Raw genomic sequence first — 21,260 nt, 5'->3', positions numbered from 1 at the left:
ATATAGAGTATTGGTGCAAGATATATTTTGCATTGTAGTGTGTACTAATTTGTTAATATCTGTACTCTCTAGGCCATATGGTCGGACGATTGCTGTCAGAATGAGATGGGATCAGCTGAATCTTAGAGATTTGAGATTTTAGGCTTTAGATTTTAGGATATCAGATTGATGCCAAAGTCCTGAGTCATTTTTCTTATAGACTTTGAGATTCAGTTTAATCCGAAGGGAATTTGCCTCTATGCAGAAAGACATTTTTCTCTGTGCAGTGGGAGAGAGGTTTTATGGTAGACCTAGTTGACGTATAGTATATCTGGAACTGCTTGTAAAAGACTTGCAACCAGAAGAAGTAAGGTATATGAAAACAGACTTTTGAGAAATACCTTTACCAAGAAAAACATCTGCATTGATATGTTGGCATGAGTAGGTATTTGATTTTAAGGTTTTCAGACATTTCAGAATAAATGTTTAAAATATAAAAATGCATGACATATTAATTTTTGCACGTGTGTAAGCATAGTACATGGCTTTGTTTTTGTTATATTTGCCTGTTTGTATTAGTTGGTGCAGTAACTGTGATAAGTCCATTAGAACTGATTAGAACCAAGATGCAATCTAAGAAGTTTTCTTACAAGGAACTGCATCGATTTGTCAGCAAGAAAGTATCTGAAGATGGTTGGATTTCCCTTTGGAGGGGCTGGGCTCCTACTGTTCTTAGAGATGTACCATTCTCAGGTAGGATTTACCTGACTACTAAATTCTAAATTTTAAGTAGCTTTGTATTATTTATATGTTACTTTTAAATCAACTAAATTTCAAACCCTTCAAAGCTAAAGGTAAGTTATCTTCTTTAGTGACCACAAACTCCTAGTTCAGTGTTGGGCTCTCCGAATCTTCATGAGCCTTTATTGAATGAATAGTTTCTAATTCAAGCCTGGTGTTCTTTTCTCCTTGTGTTTGATTTATTTTTAAACATTAAGTGGTAAATATTGTATTCATATTTAGATAATGCAAACTACCTTTAACATTATTCTAAATAAATCATAATAGTAAGGTAAATAAACTACTATAAATCAAAATATTATAAAGTACATTTAAAACCACCTGTGAATTATATTGACTCCTACATTTTTCAATTATTAAAGATGAAATTCTCTCCCATTAAATGAGTGTCCTGTAAAAGACTGTTATAAATCAAATAGGAGATTGTGCTAATCATTGAACTATGAAAAGGGAGAACATCATGAAAAGTACACAACTAACAAGTAACTTGTGAAATGTGAATACTTCAGTAGTACTTCTCTTGTGGATCACAGAAGGTTCCATTTAAGACCTGAAAGAAATAATTACTGAGACCTCGTATTAATCTTCCTCTTTTTTTCTTGTTCCCTTTGAGTTAATCCTTTTCTTGGGCTCTCTCATTCACCTCTCTATGCATCTTTCCCTTTCCGTTAGTATTTTTCTTCAACCTTTTATGTTCAGTTATGCTGTTTAGAAACATCATAGATTCCTAGGCCTATTATTTTTCATTTTTTATTATATAATATTTGATAAAAAGTAATATAGATATAAATTATGAAGTATACTAATAAAATGAATACCTGTGAAGTCACCACTTCAAAATATGAGCTAGAACATTGCAGTTTTTTAAATCATGAAACCGCATATATTCATCTTCACTGGTTATTTTTTTTTTGAGGAAGATTAGCCCTGAGCTAACATCTGCTGCCAGTCCTCCTCTTTTTGCTGAGGAAGACTGGCCCTCTACTTTATACGTGGGACGCCTACCACAGCATGGCGTGCCAAGCGGTGCCATGTCCGCACCCGGGATCCGAACTGGTGAACCCTGGGGCGCTGAGAAGCAGAACGTGTGAACTTAACTGCTGCGCCACCGGGCCGGCCCTCATTCTTCTTTTTATGTGTAACTGTTTTCTTCATTTTTACTCTTGTTTATGTGTGAATTAAAAAGTAAACAATGCTGCTGTGAACATTTTTTAATAATCTCTTGGTTTACATGTACAAGAATTTCTCCAGTGTTCGATTTGCTAGTTCATATAAATATATATATTTTAAATTTTATTAGGTGATATCAAACTCTTTTCTAAAGTGATTGTGCAGATCTACACACCTACCAGCTTCCTTCTGCTTCATTTCATACCCTCACCAGCACTTTTATTGTCAAAGTTCTTAATTTTTGTTTTTCTAGTAAATTAAAGTGGTATCTCACTTTTAACTTACATTCCCTGATTATTAATGAGGTTGGGCACTGTTTCATTGGCCATTCATTTACCCATAATTGATGTGGGGTTATGGACTGAAATAAGTATTGAGTTTTATTTTCCTCTCACATGGACAGATAGTTGTACCAGCATCACTCATGGAATAATCCTACTTGCTCCAGGGATTCGCATGTCACAGCAAATGTCATATATACATGGGTCTATTTCACTGCACACTTTGTCTGACCCTGTGCTAATACCACAGTATTGTCTAAATTACTAGTGCATTATAAAAAATCTTGATGCTACCTTATTTTTTTCCCCTAGGAATATCATATCTCTTTGTCATTTAACTCTTCTTTAAAGTGTTTTAGTAGAGATTTAAAATTTTCTTCATAAAGGTTATATACAACAGTTTTTTCTTGAGATTTATTTGTAGGTATACCCACTCACCCCCAACTTTTGGTAGCTATTTTAAAAGCTCTATTAAAAAAAAAGTTTTCTAAATATTTGCAGCTGGTGCAGTGTTGCAATTAATTTTAGGTTACATTCAGCTACTTTTAGAACTCTACTATAAATTCTAATTTGCCTGTCTTTTGAGTTCTATGTAGACAATAATTTATAAATTATGACTACTTTGTTTCTTCATCTTTAATCATTGTAGCTTTTATTTTTTTTTCTATCTTACTGTGCTGCCTACTACAGTTTGGAATAGTAGCAATGATAATGTTGCATCTCTATCATTTTCCTCATTCTAGAGGAAGTAGTTCTGTTGTTTCACCATTAATGATTATTTTTGCTCTAGGTTCTTGATGCATATCCTTTATCAAATTAAAGAAGTTCTCTTTTATCCCTAAGTTTCCAAGAAATTTCTTTGTTTGCTTTAAATGAAAGTGTGTGGAATTTTATGAAATGCTTTTCCATCATTTTTAGATGATTTCATTGTTCTCTTAATGTGGTATATGGCATGTAAAGCATTTTTATTTACTACTTTTGCATCCCTTGGATAACATGCTTTAGTTATAATGTATACTCTCTCATGAAATACTTCTGGCTTCAATGTCTTACCATTATTTTATTTTTTTAGGAGTTTTACACCTATGTTCATGAATGAAATTGGCCTGTACTTTTCCTTAGTGTCCTTGTCAGGTTTTGGAGTTAAAGTCCTACTTTGCTGATATGTACTTTTATTTGTTTGTTTGTAAGACTGCTGTAATATTATTTAGAAATTGGTTCTTTTTTTTTTTTTTAAATCTCACCTAGTATGTGTCTTAACCAACCCTGGTGGTCTAGTGATTAAGATTCAGTGCTTTGACTGTCACGGCCCAGGTTTGTTTCTCAGTTAGGGGACCACAGCACCCATCTGTTGGTTGTCACACTGGTGGCTGCATGTTGCTGTGACGTTGAAAGCTATGCTACTGGTATTTCAAATACCAGCAGGGTCACGCATGGTGGACAGATTTCCTGGAGCTTCCAGACTAAGACAGACTAGGAAGAAGGACCTGGTCACCCACTTCCAAAAAAATAGGCCATGAAAACCCCATGAACAGCAGCAGAGAGCATTGTCTGATGTAGCGCCAGAAGATGAGAGGATTGAGCAAAAAGACCGGGTATGGTTCCACTCTGCTGTATACAGGGTCATTGGGAGTCAGATTTGACTGGATGGCACTAACAATACAGTGTGTGTCTAAGCAGAAAGCAGGGAATGCCAAGGTTAGAATTTCTCTTTTCCTAATATATAACCTCATAAGTATTTTCTTTAAAGTCCACATGCCATTTCTAAATATGTGTTCATTTCATTCTGTTTTTTAGCAATGTACTGGTATAACTATGAAGTTTTAAAGAAATGGTTTTGTGTGAAATCTGGTTTGTATGAACCAACATTTATGATCAACTTTACTTCAGGGGCATTGTCTGGTTCTGTAAGTTTATTCGTTTGTTGTTTATATTCTAGAATAACAAGAATTGTCTTATTAAAACAGAAAAAAATATTATATAGCATTTCATGTCTCTTGAGATAGGACTTTTGGGCTGCACTGCTTTAAAAATTTTCTAAGTATTTACTATCCTATTTTGAGGAAATAAATTATTAGCCATTAAAGTAATTTAAAATTCACTTTATGTCTATGTTTTTATTATACTGCAAGTACATTATTATATTTTTCTGAAAAACTTGGATTTGTTAGATCAGTACAGTTATGATAATGATAATAATTTAAATAGTCCTTTATTATTTACAAAATATTTGGCAATCTGTTCATTAAATGTCAGTAGATCTGGTTAGGTAACATTTCATGGAGTATCGTCTCATATGTATAATCGGATTGAATAGGAGTAATTTCATCCTCTGCTGCTAATTCCTATTTCTTTGGGAACATTTTGGCCGAGTACTTCTTAAAAGAATTTTAACAAGAATTACAGTTAGAAGAGAGGAATCTCCAATGACTATTTTTGGGTAGTAGAGAGTTCACCTTTTCCCACTCATCCACATGATGAAAAGTTGTGTAGTGGACTTCCTTTATGCAGATTCATACCACTATGATCTTGGCCACAAAGAGTTTTCTCATGCCCACATACTTATAAAATGAATTTATGATGACTTAGAGTAAGGTGCTGACATACTGGAACCAAATGAAAACAAGACTGAAGGAGCATAGTGAAGTGACGGAGATCCACAGAAAAATACTAGAATAATTGTATCAGAAAACCTAGGCTAAGAAGCCACTGTGATTGAGTTCAAAACCTAAATATGAGTATTCCTAGGTCTGAGATTTGCCAGATTAAGCCTAGTGGGTAATAAACCTATTGAGGCAAAAGTGCAATTACTTTTTTAGCAATTTAAATAGTTACAATATCTTTTTATTATTCCTCTTATTTGTGAGGGGATTAAATGTAACCTAATTGTATTTAATTTATATCTTAGTCCAGCATGAAGAAAAACAAGGACTATTTATATTTAGAAATTAATAATAGTTGGAAGTACAGAACTAATTCCATACTTACAAATAACTGCTTAATACCAAAAAAAAAAAAAAAAAAAAGGTGAATAATGGCTTCAGGATGTTGTATCAGCTTTCCAGTAATATGAAGGAAAGTTCTCTATTTTGCTACTTCTGCTTAACACAGAAAATTTATTTAAATTTTTTTTAATGATCTAGAAAATTTTGCTGCCTTTTAGCTGTTTTCAAATAAAAATTTGTCTCTGCAACAGAAAAAGCACATCAGTGTGACAGTGTCCAGGCATTCTGTCAGAAAACAGAATATCCTAAACGCTATCATTTTAGAAAGTGTCAGAGGCTTGTATAACATTGTTGTCACCTTTTGCTACTGCATGCTAGATTGTGGAGATCTGCCCTTAGATCTTTGAAACTGATTTCATTTTAAGAACTTAAATTAACATTGCCAAGGTGAAATAAAATATAAGTGATTTTAAGGGACATTTTATGAGCATATTGGCCAAATGTGAGTTGGGAAGCAGAAAATAGAGACCAGGTTTTTACTTTGCATCGTTGTTGTATCAAATATTAGGACACATTCTTAAGGGAATTTAATTATTCTTTTTAAAAACCTTACTGTTTAATTGGGGCATTATGAAAATGGTCTTTAAGTTGATTCATTTTGAGTTAAGGTTTTTAAAATGTGATTTGTGAACTATTGTAACTATATTTGATAAATATGTTGAAACCCACAAAGAAAAGATATATAGAACTTAAAAGTTCAAAGTCCATTTTCTTTTTTTAAATTTAATTTTTTATTCTATTTATTTCTAAAACATTTGTTGGAAAATTTTAAATGCTTACTAGATATTTGAGAATTTCTGCTTTAAAATATGCATTATACCTTCATGTGTAGTAAAGTAATACTGGAACACATAGAAACATTAGAATTGCAAAGACTGGTTTTGGAGTCAGAGAGGTCTGGTTGGAACTCTGACTCTGCCCCTAGTAGTTGTGTGTAAGCTCAGGAAAGTAGGGGAACTTTTCTGACACTATTTACTTACTCTGGAATTCTGGAAGAAACACATAAGACATGTCTCTATTTTCTTTAATAGAAGCTTGTCTTTAAATATATCTGGTTTTATTTTGAGTTTCAGTTTAGTTATGATTTCCATTATTATCCGTATTAAGTAATGTGCTAATTAGAAGAATGTAAAAATATTTTAAGAAAAATTTTAAAGGAGATTTAAGTTAATCAATTTTACTTTTTGTTAGTTGGCAGCTGTTGCAACTTTGCCATTTGATGTGGTAAAAACACAAAAGCAGACACAACTTTGGATACATGAAAGTCATAAAAGTAAGTTTAATTAATTTAAAACATTTTCCAGATGCCATGAAAATTTTTGTTTTTCTTTCCAGATACTAAGTGAGGAATATCTAAAATAGGGAATACAAGTTTTTTTCCCCTCTGCTGCCTTACTCTTTAACTGAAACTAATGTACATTTCGAATGGAATACCCAGAAAAAAATACTCTAACCCAAACAAAAACTTTAAGACATCTTAAACATCTATGTATTTTGTCTGCCATCAGTTGTCTCATGCCTGCTATGTAGAAGATTAAATTATGTAAGTATTCTTTCAAATAGATCTAGAGAGATCACAGTGAAGGATAGGAAATTACTGGGAAACCTTTTTCTCTTGATGTGTTTTGTTTCATTAGTCTGCGTAAACATTTTATGTTTTTTTCACTGTTTATTTTTTAGCTTCCCTTCTTTTGATGTGTTTTTCTATCTCATCTATTTTTACTTCTTTATAACTTGTAATTTCTTTTAGAACAGAAGTGTACTCTTAGTTGCTTCCACTAGATCCCTTCTAATTATTTATTATCTATAGAAAATGTAACAGACCCATTGGAAATTATCCATTACAAAATTGTGTCATGTAAGCCTTGTAATAAGCCTATTATAATGTAAATTGTTCTAACCCACCAGAGTAACATTTTGCATACAAAGTAAAATAAGTTTTCTAATGTTGAAAGAAACATTGATTACAGACCTCTGAAAATGAATCTGATGAATATCGGGGACAGCTTTGTCCTTGACTTACCAAAGTTGTACTCCCTTCTACTATTAGAAACTAACTAAAACCTGGGAGGCAGTCAAAGTTTATCAGGGGTCTTCCACTTCCCTGTTTTAGGTGTGAGCCTTCTAGCTGCCTAAGCCCTATCTGTTCTCCCTTGATAGTTCAAAATTACTTTGTTTCATTCTTCCTTCCAACTCGTCAGAAGTCCTGTTTCCTCTGTCAAGTGAACTATTTAATATACTGGGAATATTCTCTTAGGTGCACTTTATCTTAAATGACTGATGACTATGGCAGTGAAGTGGTGGTGGTGATCATAATATTCCTGGTCATGGTAACAAAGAGGGAGAAGATGGGAATCAGTCTCTACAGGTAGATCCTGATGCACACTGAAGTTTGAGAGCCACTTAACCTAGGTAAATAATCTCTGGAGTCACCTAGGGTGTGTTTTCACTACACCTGAAGCTGGGCACCACCCCCAGTGGGCTTCATTTAGTAGATCTAAGGTGGGGCCCAAGCTTGTGTATTTTGAAAATGTTCCCTAGGTGACTGTGATTGTCCATGCTCGTGGAGACTGGCACCAGGGAGGCATCTTCATTCACTAAACTCTTTAACTATCACTGCTTTTTTTTGTAATTAATGTTTCTCCATTTAAACCCAAAAGGAGAAACCTTAAATAAACCTTAGGTCTTAATTTCCCATGATTATCTTTGGTCACTTTTACCTGTTACTCTGTTTCAGGTATGAACCAATTATATTTAGCAAGATATGTTTCTACTGCAAACTGCACTTCTCATTTGAGTGATAAACAGCCCAAAATGTTTATTTTTATTATATATTATTTATCCCCATCAAAGAAGTAAATCAGCTCCCTTTAGAAGTGGCTTCCTCCATTCCATAGCTCAGCTATACCAATCCCTTATCTCTAAGCAAAAAAGAAAATATGGAGTGTTACATGTAGAATGATGGTCAGTTCCGTGCAAGAATATGATCTTTGACATCAGTGCCCTTAGACCACTTCTCCCACCCTTCATCTGTTACTTGACTGCTGATTGAGTGCCTACTCTGTAAAATATATAACCATTTTTTAATTTCTGTTGCCCCGTACAACCATTTTTTTAAATGATTTTTAAATTTCTTTTGAAGTATTTTAAATAAAAATGTTCAGAAAAAAAGAAGTTTAACCTGTGGAAAACAGGTGGATCTGAGCCAGGTTTAAAAACCTGGAACCAGAGGTTAAATTTTCAAAAATTAAATACAAACGATACATTCATAAATGAGGCAAGTTACCTCTGTTACAGGATGTGGCACTTACTATATCCTAACATGCTCCTCCACTAGAGTATGGGCTCTTTAAGGACTTCCATTCTGCTCCCTTTGTCTGTATATTCCAACAGAAGCACATTAGGATAAATTTGCATGGTCATTAAATAAGTGTTTATCTTATTGTTGTCTGTGCTTGAAATATTTAATAATCAGTGTTTCCTTACAGTGTAAGAGGTTGCTCATCACACGTAAGAATAGCTGTTTAATGTTGGAACTTTAGGCAAGAGATACTTCCGATGCTCCGTTGGAGCGCTGCCGTGGTGCCTTCAGTCGATAACTCACTCTGCCAATTCATTTACGTTAATTTCACCCTGCTGTTAAAATCGAGACCAGTGGGGGCTTGAGTTCTACAAGAGTAGAAATAGATGGCTATTTGGCCTCCTTTCTTTCACCAGTTGTTTCCGACATTTAAATAAAATAATTTAAACATGAAGTAAAAGTAGCTAATTTTTAGTAGAAAGTTTTGTCATTAACTTTCTTTAGAAAGTTAAACTACATTCATAAACACTTTGTTCTTGGTTTTAAAATGTCCTCTCTGTTGGGTTGCTAGTTATATTTATACCTATACTATTTATATTGATAGTATAGCTTCTTAAATCACAAGACCTCACTTATCTTTATAGTCAATCTGATATTTTACATAAATGAAACTTGAGGTAATGAGCTCCACTCCTTTAAGTAGTAAAATTCTAAAAAGCTATTTTTGAAGGATATCTTTCTCTAATCTTTCCCTTTTTTCCAGGGCATGCTTAATAATACTTAATCTTTCTTAGTGACTCAGAGTTCACATTGATTACTGTAGTTTTATAATGCAGCTCTTAGCAGCTGGTGAGGGTCATATAGGAGTGTTTGCCCATTATCCAGCTGGCTCACACCTGGACTTTGAAATCTTCTGCATGTCAGCTGTCAGTGTTCACATGTTCATTACTAAGTATTCCTGCTTCTTGGCAGACTTTCTTACTTAGTAGTCTGTGGGCTAAGCCAGCTGCCTAGAATCATTGTGTAAAAGAAAGGTAAGTGAACTTGTATATGAACAGCTCATTCCTAAGCTTTATGTTTGAGTTTCAGTGATGTCTGTTCTTCCTGTTGTTAAAAAATATATCAATCTGTTTTTTACTGTGTCCCAGATATTTCAGTGGTTGCAAATAAGTGAGATGTTAGTTAAAGGATAAATCTGCCCTTTGGAGGAGACTGGACTGATCTAATTTATTTCAAGACAGGTATATCTGTTCAGAAAGATTTTAATAATGCAGGACTACACTAGGGAGAATGGGCTATTTTCCTCAGAACCTCTTTTTAGGAAGGAAAGATTCTTTTTTTTTATTGTGTGCAATAAAAATTTAAGGAAAAATGGTTATCAAGGCCCCTCTATGGCTTTGGGAATCTCATGAAGATTTCTATTTAAAAAATTCTAAATTTAAAAATTTCATAATGAGGGGCCAGCCTGGTGGCGCAGCGGTTAAGTTCACACGCTCTGCTTCTTGGCAGCCTGGGGTTCGCCGGTTTGGATCCCAGGTGTGGACATGGCACCGCTTGGCAAAAGCCATACTGTGGTAGGCATCCCACATATGAAGTAGAGCAAGATGCGCACGGATGTTAGCTCAGGGCCGGTCTTCCTCAGCAAAAAGAGGAGCATTGGCAGTAGTTAGCTCAGGGCTAATCTTCCTCAAAAAAAAAGAAAAAAAAAATTTTCATAATGAAAGATTTTTAAGTTGCAGAAAAAAGTATAAAGGATACCTGCCACCAAGCTTAATAAACAAACATCATCAATTCAGGAGAGGCATCCAGTCTTATATACCTTTAAAGTTACAGCTTTTGTCTAATTTTTCTTTTTAATGAATCCAACTATTAAAAAGAAGATTTAAAATAGCTCTTTAGGTAAAAAGATCTGTTCTTATAATGAATCATATACCTCCAAAGGCCATAAACACTATTTTATGTGTATTTGAAATTATTAAGTGGTAATTTATAATAGTATCATTTCTTTAACATTTAGTTTCTATGCCTTTGCGTATGTCAACCTGGGCTATAATGAAGAACATTGTTGCTGAGAGTGGATTTTCTGGATTATTTACAGGTAAAAATATTTGCTTTACCAAATCATTGAATAAAATGATTACTTTTACTTTTAAATCTGTCACCTTCCTAAATTAAATTTCAGCAGAAAATGATTGAAAACATTCCATGTTTACTATTTCCTCCTAAATATCTTTGCTATAACTTAAGAAATGTTAAATAATACAAATTTACTATCAATAAGATAAAATTTCTGTATGAATTAACATGGTATTAAAATGAGGAGGTTGTGAGTGAGCAGTTTGGCTTGTTCTTTGACACCAGTTTATGGCACAGTATTTGATACATCACTTCATTTAATTTGATCATTATCAGAATGAAACCAAATAAATTACAGTTTTTAAAATAAAGTAAAATTTGTTCTGATTTTTTTTTTCTATTTTCTTTCAGGCCTAATTCCCCGTTTAATTAAAATTGCTCCTGCTTGTGCTGTTATGATCAGTACCTATGAATTTGGAAAAGCTTTTTTCCAGAAACAAAATGCTCGAAGACAGCAAAACTAGTAATGCTGTTTCAACTTGAAATAACAGCCACAGCGAAATAAGTTGGAGACTCTTAGGCAAGAACTTTTTTCACCATTATCTTACAATAATTTTGCATCTTTCTTTCATATAATTTGAATAGCAATTTCTACTTTACTTCTAAATCACAGTCCTAATTTTAAAGTAAATTTTGGTGTCTTAACTTTTATCCTAATACTCCAGAAATCACAACCATTGAGCTTTCTTATAAAGAAAAGAAAAATTATTCCTTAGCACTTAAAGCAGTAATCTCTGAGAGTTTGATACTGTGGGTTTCAGTGTAAGTTAATCTCAGTGTGGGAGTATGTCAGATCCATCAGAACGTTTTGAATTGTGTGCTGAGTGATGTACAGAATCTACAAGAAAAATGCCCAAGTCTCATACACATTTAAATCGTGTACATAAATATTTAAGTTGTTTCAGCAAAGTGGATAATAGAAGGCAGTCTTTAAATAACATTATTCACATTTATCAAATATTACCTATTAGTTTTCTTTAATTCAAATGCATAGTTTTTTTTTTAAACCCATATTTTAAGGTCTCACATGTATTAGGATTTCTCCGATCAAAGGTATGTCTGTTTTATCTTTATGAACCAAAAAATCATTTGTGTGATGTAGATGCTGCTATTTTTGATGACTAAAAACCCTGTATTATCTGCTGTTTCTGCAAGAGGAGAGAGGGAGTTTTTACTTATTGTATTAAATGTTCACTTTAGTCAAACTTGGGTACGCAGTGGACAACCACATTGTTTTCAGACTAGTGAAAATAGTGTTTCAGCATAGGAAGGCCCTCTGGTCTCAGCCGCCTGGTAATTCAAGTATCACTGTTGGTGGAGTTCTCATCTCACATTAGCACGCTAGACCAAGAGGCTAAACAGGCAGCAGTTTACTTAAAGAAAAAGCTTTCAGTCACTGTAGACCAACAGATAGGTAATTTAGCTTATGGCTGTAGCAATGAAATAAAAAGGATATGATGGCAGGACAAGAAATGATATTCTTTTTTTATATTTGATTTTCTCAGGATCTATATCTTGTAAGGAAAAGCACTTTATTGCAGGCTATGTGTATTTTATGAAGATGTGAAGCCTTTTTCCCCCTAAAATAGAGTAATATATTTAGGTGACAAATCTTCTCTAGTGTGGGTAGAGAAATTGATGTGTTTTGTATTATAGTAGCAAAGTGTTTATATGTGTCACCAGAAATAAACTATATAAGGTTTATATGTAACCTTTTGTGTTTAGTTTATCCTGTGTTGATTTACCTTAAATTTGCAACATACATATCCATGAAAATATATTTGACTTTAACTATGTTCATTAAAATATTTTATACTTTCATAAAATTATCACTGTGCTTCTAGCTAAATATTTTCATATAAAATAATTGTTAATGCTGTACTGTGTGTATATATATATAAAATATAGAGGAAAGTTTATCTTGAACACTGTTTAACAATATTAAATTTAAATTTACCTTGGTTCTGCTATGCTTCTTTTTGATAACTGATTGTTAGAAAAAGGCAGAAAAATTTAGATTTAGAACCATGCTCTCAAAAAGCAGTCACAATATTTCAACCTAATATCACTTATAAATAACAGAAGGGAAATTTCTATCCCTCCTGGTCCCCAGTACTGCTGCACTTGTGGAAAATTCTTATTTATGACTAAAATAAAGAAATCTAACTTCCCAGTAGTTTTTCAAACACAAATTACATGCAGTGTATCTGGATGAAAAGAAGGCTGAGTTGAAGCTTTCTCTATACTTAAGTGGTAAAGAAGTATTAATATTATTGTTAAATTAAAAAATAAATAGTAGCAACCAAAAAGGGTTTGGTCAGAAATCGTGTTCTTGGAAATGTTTCTTAAAGGAAATGGTTTCCTTCTGTTAATGTTAAATTTTTCTAACATACACATTTAATTTCTCATGTGTAAAGTTTTTAAGAAGAAATGTTTTATTCAAATATTACATGTTTGCTACCTTTTGTACAATACACATTTGATGTTTTAAAGAAGTAGACATGGAGTTAAGATAAATTTTTCTAGGAAAACTATTCATTATTTTTATTTAACCATATGACTCCTTTAAATTCTTACCTCTCTTTTTCTGGGGTGCAAATTCTAGGGATGTGAGAAATAGTGTGTCACTTTTGAATTTTTTTCCAAAACAAACTTTCTAAATAAATTCCTGTGCTTATATTTTACTCTATCATTTAACACTTAGTGAGACCTTTTATGTGGTAGGCAGTATAAAACGTACTAGAGACAAGAAGACGTTTCAGATACTCTCACTGGCCTCAAGGAGGTTTCAGAGCTATGATTGATAGAAGAATGCATAGGGAGTAACGGGAAAGGTGAGGAATTGTCCACTCAGCCTAGGGGCAAAGGAGGAGTAGTTAGGAAATGCTTCTGAGATTAGGGCAGCTGATCCAGTTCAGCACACCTGAAGATGGGAGTCTTAATCAGGCAGTGGAATTTAGTCCCAGTGGCTTGAGCAAAAGGTATACATAGCAATGTGATAGGAGATCAGATTGGAAATGTAGTCAGAGGCCTTGTGTGCCAAAGGAGGAACAAGAAGGAAACAGGAAACCAAGGAAGTATTTTTGGCACATCTCTAATAATTGTAGAGTTGGAGTTTTTGTTTTTCAACAAAAGAAAATAGAATAGCATACTTTAGCACATCATAGAACAGAAAATACCAGAAAGTGTTACATGTAGTTAGGCCAACTGTTGTGTAGTGAAACTTTGGTTTTAGTTGTGTTTTAGAAAAATAATTGGCAGTATGGAAAATAGGACTTAATAAGATAACCTATTTAAAAACAATATAAAAGTTTTGGTTTGGACTAAAACATGCTTTTAAAAGGTACTATAGTGACATTAATATAATTTTATCTTCCGCTTCCTACCAGTTTTTAAGAACATATGCTAAAGATAAATAGAAGCTGCTTTCCTTAGAGAAGAGCAGAGTGAACTAATTAAAACAAATTTAAGAGCGCTGATGTTCAAAGCAGTCATGTGACATTTCAGAGGTAATCCAGTGTATTAGTTTATCAAAACTGGATATTTTGCTTAATGATAGGAACTTTAACAAAGGATTTCCAGAAGTTATCAATTTGAGACATTTTTAACCACTTGAAAACTTGTATGTAAATATTTTAAAAATAAATAAAAACTGACTCAGTTTATTTTCATTTTTAAGGCTTCTGTCAATCACAATTGCAGCTTGCATTAGCATTTACCTTTTAGGAACTTATATGTATGATTTCATTTAACGCTGACATCATCCTGATGCCATCACAGAGGTTCTGAGAAGATGATGATGTTTCCATTTTATAGGTGAGAAACAAATATAGCTATTATATAATTAAATCAGCAACACTGCCAGAACCACTACTGTACTGTACCACTTCAACAAATGTTGTATATTCTAAAATGTTATGTTTTTAAAAAATAAAAAGTATTTGGGGCCAGGCCCGAGTGGTTAAAGTTCTGTGTGCCACGCTTCGGTGGTCTGGGTTCACCAGTTTGGATCCCAGGCATGGACCTACACCACTTGCCAAGCCATGCTGTGGTGGTGACCCACATAGAAAATAGAGGAAGACTGGCACAGATGTTAGCTCAGGACTAATCTTCGCCAAGCAAATAAAGAGGAAGCTTGGCAACAGATGTTAGCTCAGAGCTAATCTTCCTCAAACAAAAAAAATGTAATCTGACATGAGTTGAAATAAGGATTTCTTCAAAACCATTTTCATGTTACTATCTTAAGCATTAAGTAATATACATTTATCACATTTGTTGAAACAACAGTTCAGTGTACAACTTGAATCAAGTAACTTTTTGTCAAGGAAAAAGTAAGACCACTAATGCATGGTACAAAATGTTTAATACACATGCAACAAGTATAGTACATCAAGGCAACAAAACACATGTGGAAATATTAGCATAGCATTCAGCATTCTATTTTGGGGAGAGTGTGTGAACAATAGACACTACCACCTAAAATTAAAGACTGAGACATACATTGTTTCCTCATGCAAACATTAATTACCTCTATAACTAGTGTGAGATGAACTGTGTAGAAACCTGAATTCACATTAGGAGATGAATTTTATACCAAGAGCTCCAAGAAAGGAGGAAAAGTCTTGATCCTCAGATGTCATGTTTGAATCTGCATTTAGCAGCATGTTAAGATGCACAAGTTACCATATACATCAGACAAATCTGAAAAATTTTATCAGTTACAGAATCTTGAATTTCCTTTCTATATTATAAAAATGTATGGAGGGGGCTGGCCCCATGGCCGAGTGGTTAAGTTCATGCACTCTGCTTCAGTGGCCCAGGGTTTTGCCGGTTTGAATTCTGGGCCCAGACATGGCACTGCTCATCAGGCCATGCTGAGGTGGCGTCCCACATACCACAACTAGAAGGACCCAGAACTAAAAATACACAACTATGTATCAGGGGGCTTTGGGAGAAAAAGGAAAAATAAAATCTTAAAAAAAAAAAAATGTATGGAAAAAATTTAACAATGATATTTTTTTAAACTATGGAAGCATAATGTTAGTTGAGAGTGGACCAGGAATGGTAAAGCATTTAACCATTCTGATAGTTCTTAGAAAAGCAGCAGTAGTGCTTATGGCCAGCTGGAAATGTTTGCAGTTCCCCTCATTAACCATTTCTCACTCCCTCCTCCCAAGGTTTCCAGCGTCCTCATTTTATACCTTCCTTCCATCCCCCATGCTGGTTAAAAATTGCTTTTGATACCTCACAATAAGGTATACAGAATTAAGAGTAGATTCATGGTACCATTTCTCAAGAATATTTGCATTTCTATGAGTACTAAAGCCTTAAGCTAAAGGATAAAGCTCTGAGTATGTTCTGGTACAGCTAAGATAACTTATTTTAAGGGCCTCCAGGCCTCCTTTGTCCCTGAAGTGACAGGGTTTATTTGCATGTCTTGTTACTATTTATTATCTTAAATTCCAAGTTATGTCTAGCCTTGTTATTATTTATTATCTTAAATTCCAAATTATGAGAGTAAAGCTCTAAAAATTGCAGAGAACCACCATACTCCTGCATTTCTAATACAAAGAATGAACGTGATAAATTCAGTGTTTCTTGCCTCCTCTCAGTAAATTACTTTAGGAGGAACAGTCTTCCTACATGTGAAAGCTCCTAAGTTTGAATGTAATGTTTGTTTTATTTATAAACAAAAATAGCATATGAAGTCCCCAATAAGTATTGTAGCCTCTTCATGTAAACAATATATAAAACTTCTTTGGCACAATTGATCCTGTTTTCCTCATATTATTATAGAAAATATACTTCACATATTTTCTCTTTCAATATGGTGGAATTTTTAGGGACAAAATGTATACAGCTCATAGCTTTTTTTACACAGAAAACTAATTTTTTACCTGAAGAAGTGTACGGATTTTTAGCATCAATTTTAAAATGAGATTATGGCATGATTACTGATAGAAACTGTAAAACATTCAAGACAATTCATTGTTGCACAACAGGGAGAGAAAAACAGCACTGTATGTCAGACATATTGTTCAATATGGTGATTATCCTGCTGATGCTTATTTAAAAGCTTCTCAAATCGTTAATTGAACCTGATGAAATACTGTTTCAACATCTGTTCTACTTTTTAAATGTTTCCAACTTTTGACGCATATTTGCTCTTATTTTTTAATTGATAACCTTTTAAGAAAATCTTGGGGGAAAAAAGATAAGGAATTTATTCATTTTACTTAAATGGCCTAAAATACTGTAAAATACTTTCCCTATGACCTTAACAAATTTAGTAACTGCCTAAAGGCACATTCCTACAAAATGTATAAAATGTTAAGTGGAATGTTAAGTTGATATCAAATTATAACTGTTAAAGAAACAGAATAAGCCGCCATGAAACTGCAGCTGAGAGCCTTCTCCTCATATTAAAACAGGCATTTAAACATTGGAACCTAGGAAGAAATTAAAATTAATAAATCATTTTTATAAAATTTAATCACTGAATAAAAGAGAGAAAGAAAATACTTAGCTTACGTCTCTGGAATAAAACCTTGAACTAAGTCTCTGGCAATTATGATACATCTAAATATATGAAAATCAGCTGAATAATAAATATGTACAATTTGCAGTGGATTATTAATTTAGAGGATGTTTGAAAGCTTTTTAAGCCTGTTCTTTTGTTTTTATTGAGGTCATAAGAGTTTATAACATTATGAAATTTCAGTTGTACATTATTTAAGCCTATACATTTTTAAACTTTCTCAGTGACAAATACAATGAAAAATGGCAGGATCATTTTTTTAACTCAGAAGTTTACATGGAGTAGATTGAATTCTCTAATATAAGCAACAGAATTCTAGACATGTGCTAGAACAATATGAAATTCCAAAGGTTTTCCCAGCAAAATTACGTAAGGCGAACATTTGCAATGTAAAAACATAAAATTTTTCAGGATGGAGTTAGGCCCGGACTTGTCATCTCTGTTGTAGGACTTGCAAGGTAGTCATTAGATTTTAGACTTGTTAGAGATTTGTAACTTGCCACTGATGTTAGAGACCCACAGAGACCAAGTAATGAGGGAGTATCTTCTTTACCTGAAAATTAGAATAAAATAATAAATATTTAATTGCCCTTGAAGAATGATACCAATAAGATCCTAAAACCATTAAAAACTTCCATACTTTACAAAATATTGCAAACATATCTTACTATAGGGAGCTACATGTCAACATGTTTGATCTATATCACCCTTATGAAAACATTACAGAGGATCATGTGTGCTTCTCATAAAAGTTCTAGATATGGAAGTTGAGATACCATGTTTTAGAGCAAAAATTTAAAGTTTACTGGGACTGGCCCAGTGGCTGTGTGGTTAAGTTTGCACACTCCACTTCGGTGGCCCTGGGTTTGGATCACAGGCATGGACCTACATACTGCTCATTAAGTGATGCTGTGGCAGAGTCCCACATACAAAATAGAGGAAGATTGGCACAGATATTAGCTCAGGGCTAATCTTCCTCAGCAAAAAAATTTAACAGTTTACCCTTTTTTTGAGAATATGTTCATGTTAATAAAGGAAAATAAAAACCTAAAGTAATAGTACCAGTGCCCAGGCCACAGAAACACCAGCAAATCCATATGTAGGTAAAGTAATGCAGTAGAAGCAGAATTGCTTCAATTCAATAGGAGGGCTTGATTTGGGAACACTGCACCTACTAAGCATGAGGAACTTTGTTATGTGCTGGACTTCAGGAGGCCTGTGAAGGAGAAATGGCAGCTCTGTTTCCACAGCTGGGGAAACAGTTCTTTCCAGAGCTGAATAAGTTTCAACCCACAGAATGCAAATAACAGCTATAAAGCGGCTGGTTTGAGACTGTGAAAGGCTAAGGTCTTTGAAAATCAGCAGGTTTTCAAAGACGAAGAGCTTAGGTTTTACTCTCACAGTTAAAGAAGCATAAGCTGAACGAGATATCAGATGTTTCTGAATAGTATATGTTGTTTCAAACAGCCCCTCCAAAGTGTTCCCATAGTCCTTTGTACCTTAACCCACCTTGTAGTACAGTATAATTGTGCGGTTTTCTCCTTTATTACACTATAAACTCTTTGAGAAAGGACATGAAATTTGTTGTGTCCATTTTTATATCCCAAGTGCCTAGCACAGAGTAGATGCTCATTAAGTAATTATATAACTAATGAATTCAGTAAGAACTGCACTGGGACACAAAAGAGCTCCTATGTCCTCTTGAGCTGTGTGACCTTGGGAAAGGCATCTTCTCTGAGCCCACTGTTTCCTTTGTAAAATGAAAATAAATAGCAAGAGATGATTAGCTATGTTAACTTCTTAGTTTTGCTGACTAATGAAATACAGGAAAATATAATAGTGTTCAGAAAAGATATGGAAGAGTGTTACATTCAGATTTAAAATATTTTTATCGTGTTACGTCAGGATCAAAAGATAATAGATGTTTCAAGCACCCTTTTAATGTTTAAGCTTAGAGACCCATTTCAGGCCAAAATCAGTTCTCTGGAATTCTTTCTAACTGCTCCAGAAAGTCTGCTTTGGGTAGTCTCTCCAAATTTCTACTTCATTATTGACCCCAATGTTTTAAAGAGATTTACTGCTAATTACATAGACATATATATGGTATATATGACTTTTCTTTATTGTGGTAAATATATATCACACACAATTTACCATTTTAACTATTTTTAAGTGTACAATTCAGTGGCATTACATTCACAGTATTGTTCAACCATCACCACTATTTCCAAATATTTTCATCACCCCAAACAGACACTCCCCACCCGTTAAGCAATAACTCTCCATTCTCCCCCTAGTCTTTGAAAACCTCTAATCTACTTTCTGTCTATGAATTTGCCTACCTGCATTCATTCTTAGAAGTAGAATCCAACATTTACCCTTTTGTGTCTGGCTTATTTCACTTAGCATGATGTTTTCATGTTATAGTATATATATATATTAATTCCTTTTTAATGGCCAAATAATATTCCATTGTATGTATATGATACCTTTTGTTTATCCATTCATCTTTATGGACACTTGAGTTGTTTCCACCTTTTCACTATTATAAATAATGTTGCTGTGAACATTGGCATACAACTATCTGTTTGAGTCCTGTTTTCATTCCTTGGGGGTATATACTTAGATAGATTACATATTTTTTAATATAAAGATTAGCATATATTAATTGCAAACTACCAATCTAAATGTCTAACATAGTTACACAATGGAGTACTATGTAGCTGTAAAAGAGAACGAGAAAGACCTCTCTGTACTGCTATGTAGTGATTTCCAGGATATACTGTTAAGTGAAAAAAGCAAAGTACAGAATAGTCTATAGCATGTTACCTTTTATCCAAAAAAGGGAGGCATGAGTTTATTTGAATTTGCTTATATTTTGAAAATCAGTAGAAAGATAATTCAAAAACTAATAAAAATGGTTACCTGTGAAAGTGGAAGCGAACAGAGTTGAGATGAACTTTAAGCATAGTAATTTGACTCTGGGATATATTCTCAAGATAAAATAATCACAAAGAAATCTTAAGCTATTTTAAGTTATATTTTAGTAATAATACAGATATTATTATTTTGAAATGTATATATATATCTCCAGGATGCTCTGCACACACCAAAATCCATAGATGCTCAAGTCCGTTAGTCAGCCTTCTGATCCATGGGTTCCACATCTGCGGATTCAACCAATGTTGCAGATTCAGTTGGAATCCAGAGATGTGGAGGCCTGACTGTATATTCATATAAATTAGAAACTAGTATTTTCATCATAAGATAGAAAAATATAAAATTACATATGTGGAAACCTTGAATCTTATATTCGAATTATAAAATATATTTTTCTTTTTTAAAAAATTCCTAATTCTGTCCACTGAAGAGGGCTAGAAACAATGACCAATTCAGTGGCAACAGGCACCCCTGAAGCTTAATGGTCTCTAACATCATTTCATAGTAAAAGCAAACGACTTCTTGGAGAAATAGCTGACTGTGGGTGTGGGCATGAAATATACCAAAGTAACCCAGAACATCTTGTTTTACCACAAAGTGAGAAAGCTATAAGAGACTGCTGGAGCATCAAAAGGACACAGGAACCATCTTTAAGGGTCTCCCAGTGCCCAAAAAAGGCAGTGACCTCCTGAAGGAGATGCACTAAGATCCATTATTTATGTTGTATTCTTGCCAAATATGTTTAACATGAATATGATGATAATGAACAATCAGACAAATCTAAATTATTGGACATTTAACAAAACAACTGGTTTGGGCTCTTCAAATATATAAATATAAGAGAAAAAGAAAAGTTGGGGGGTAACTCTGTTAGATGAAAAGATATCAAAGAGACCGAAAACTAAAAGCAATGTGTGAGCCTTGATTAGATCCTAGACCTAAAAAGAGAAAAAAAACCTTGAAGGATATTACTGGACAAGTGGAAACATCTGAATATCAACTAATTATCAGGTAATATTGTACTGATGATAAATTTCCTGAAAGTCATAATGGTGTGGCATTTTAAGAAAACATCCATATCCTAGGAGATACATGCTGACGTATTTAGA

At 33.6% G+C, this 21,260-nt stretch overlaps 2 protein-coding genes across 8 annotated transcripts in view; one reads left to right on the top strand and one right to left on the bottom strand.

The window, feature by feature from the left end:
- The window catches only part of SLC25A40 (solute carrier family 25 member 40), a 53,688-nt gene extending 41,054 nt beyond the window's left edge, over positions 1-12,634 (top strand). For all 3 annotated transcript variants that reach the window (XM_046669439.1, XM_046669440.1, XM_046669441.1), the window contains 5 exons: positions 559-732; positions 4,029-4,138; positions 6,428-6,509; positions 10,555-10,635; positions 11,025-12,634. In XM_046669439.1, the coding sequence (XP_046525395.1) occupies positions 559-732; positions 4,029-4,138; positions 6,428-6,509; positions 10,555-10,635; positions 11,025-11,137 (560 nt within the window). In that variant the 3' untranslated portion in view covers positions 11,138-12,634. The remainder of the gene's footprint in view (positions 1-558; positions 733-4,028; positions 4,139-6,427; positions 6,510-10,554; positions 10,636-11,024) is intronic.
- Positions 12,635-15,584: 2,950 nt separating this feature from the next.
- The window catches only part of RUNDC3B (RUN domain containing 3B), a 144,019-nt gene continuing 138,343 nt past the window's right edge, over positions 15,585-21,260 (bottom strand). For 4 of the 5 annotated variants that reach the window (XM_046669432.1, XM_046669436.1, XM_046669433.1 and 1 more), the window contains one exon: positions 15,585-17,764. In XM_046669432.1, coding sequence (XP_046525388.1) covers positions 17,619-17,764 — 146 coding nt within the window. In that variant the 3' untranslated portion in view covers positions 15,585-17,618. The remainder of the gene's footprint in view (positions 17,765-21,260) is intronic. The other variant, XM_046669435.1, reaches the window with a different exon arrangement.

This window comes from Equus quagga, chromosome 8, assembly GCF_021613505.1.
Source record: "Equus quagga isolate Etosha38 chromosome 8, UCLA_HA_Equagga_1.0, whole genome shotgun sequence".
In the NCBI taxonomy this organism is placed as follows: domain Eukaryota; kingdom Metazoa; phylum Chordata; class Mammalia; order Perissodactyla; family Equidae; genus Equus; species Equus quagga.
This window is presented reverse-complemented; position numbering and strand designations above follow the sequence as displayed.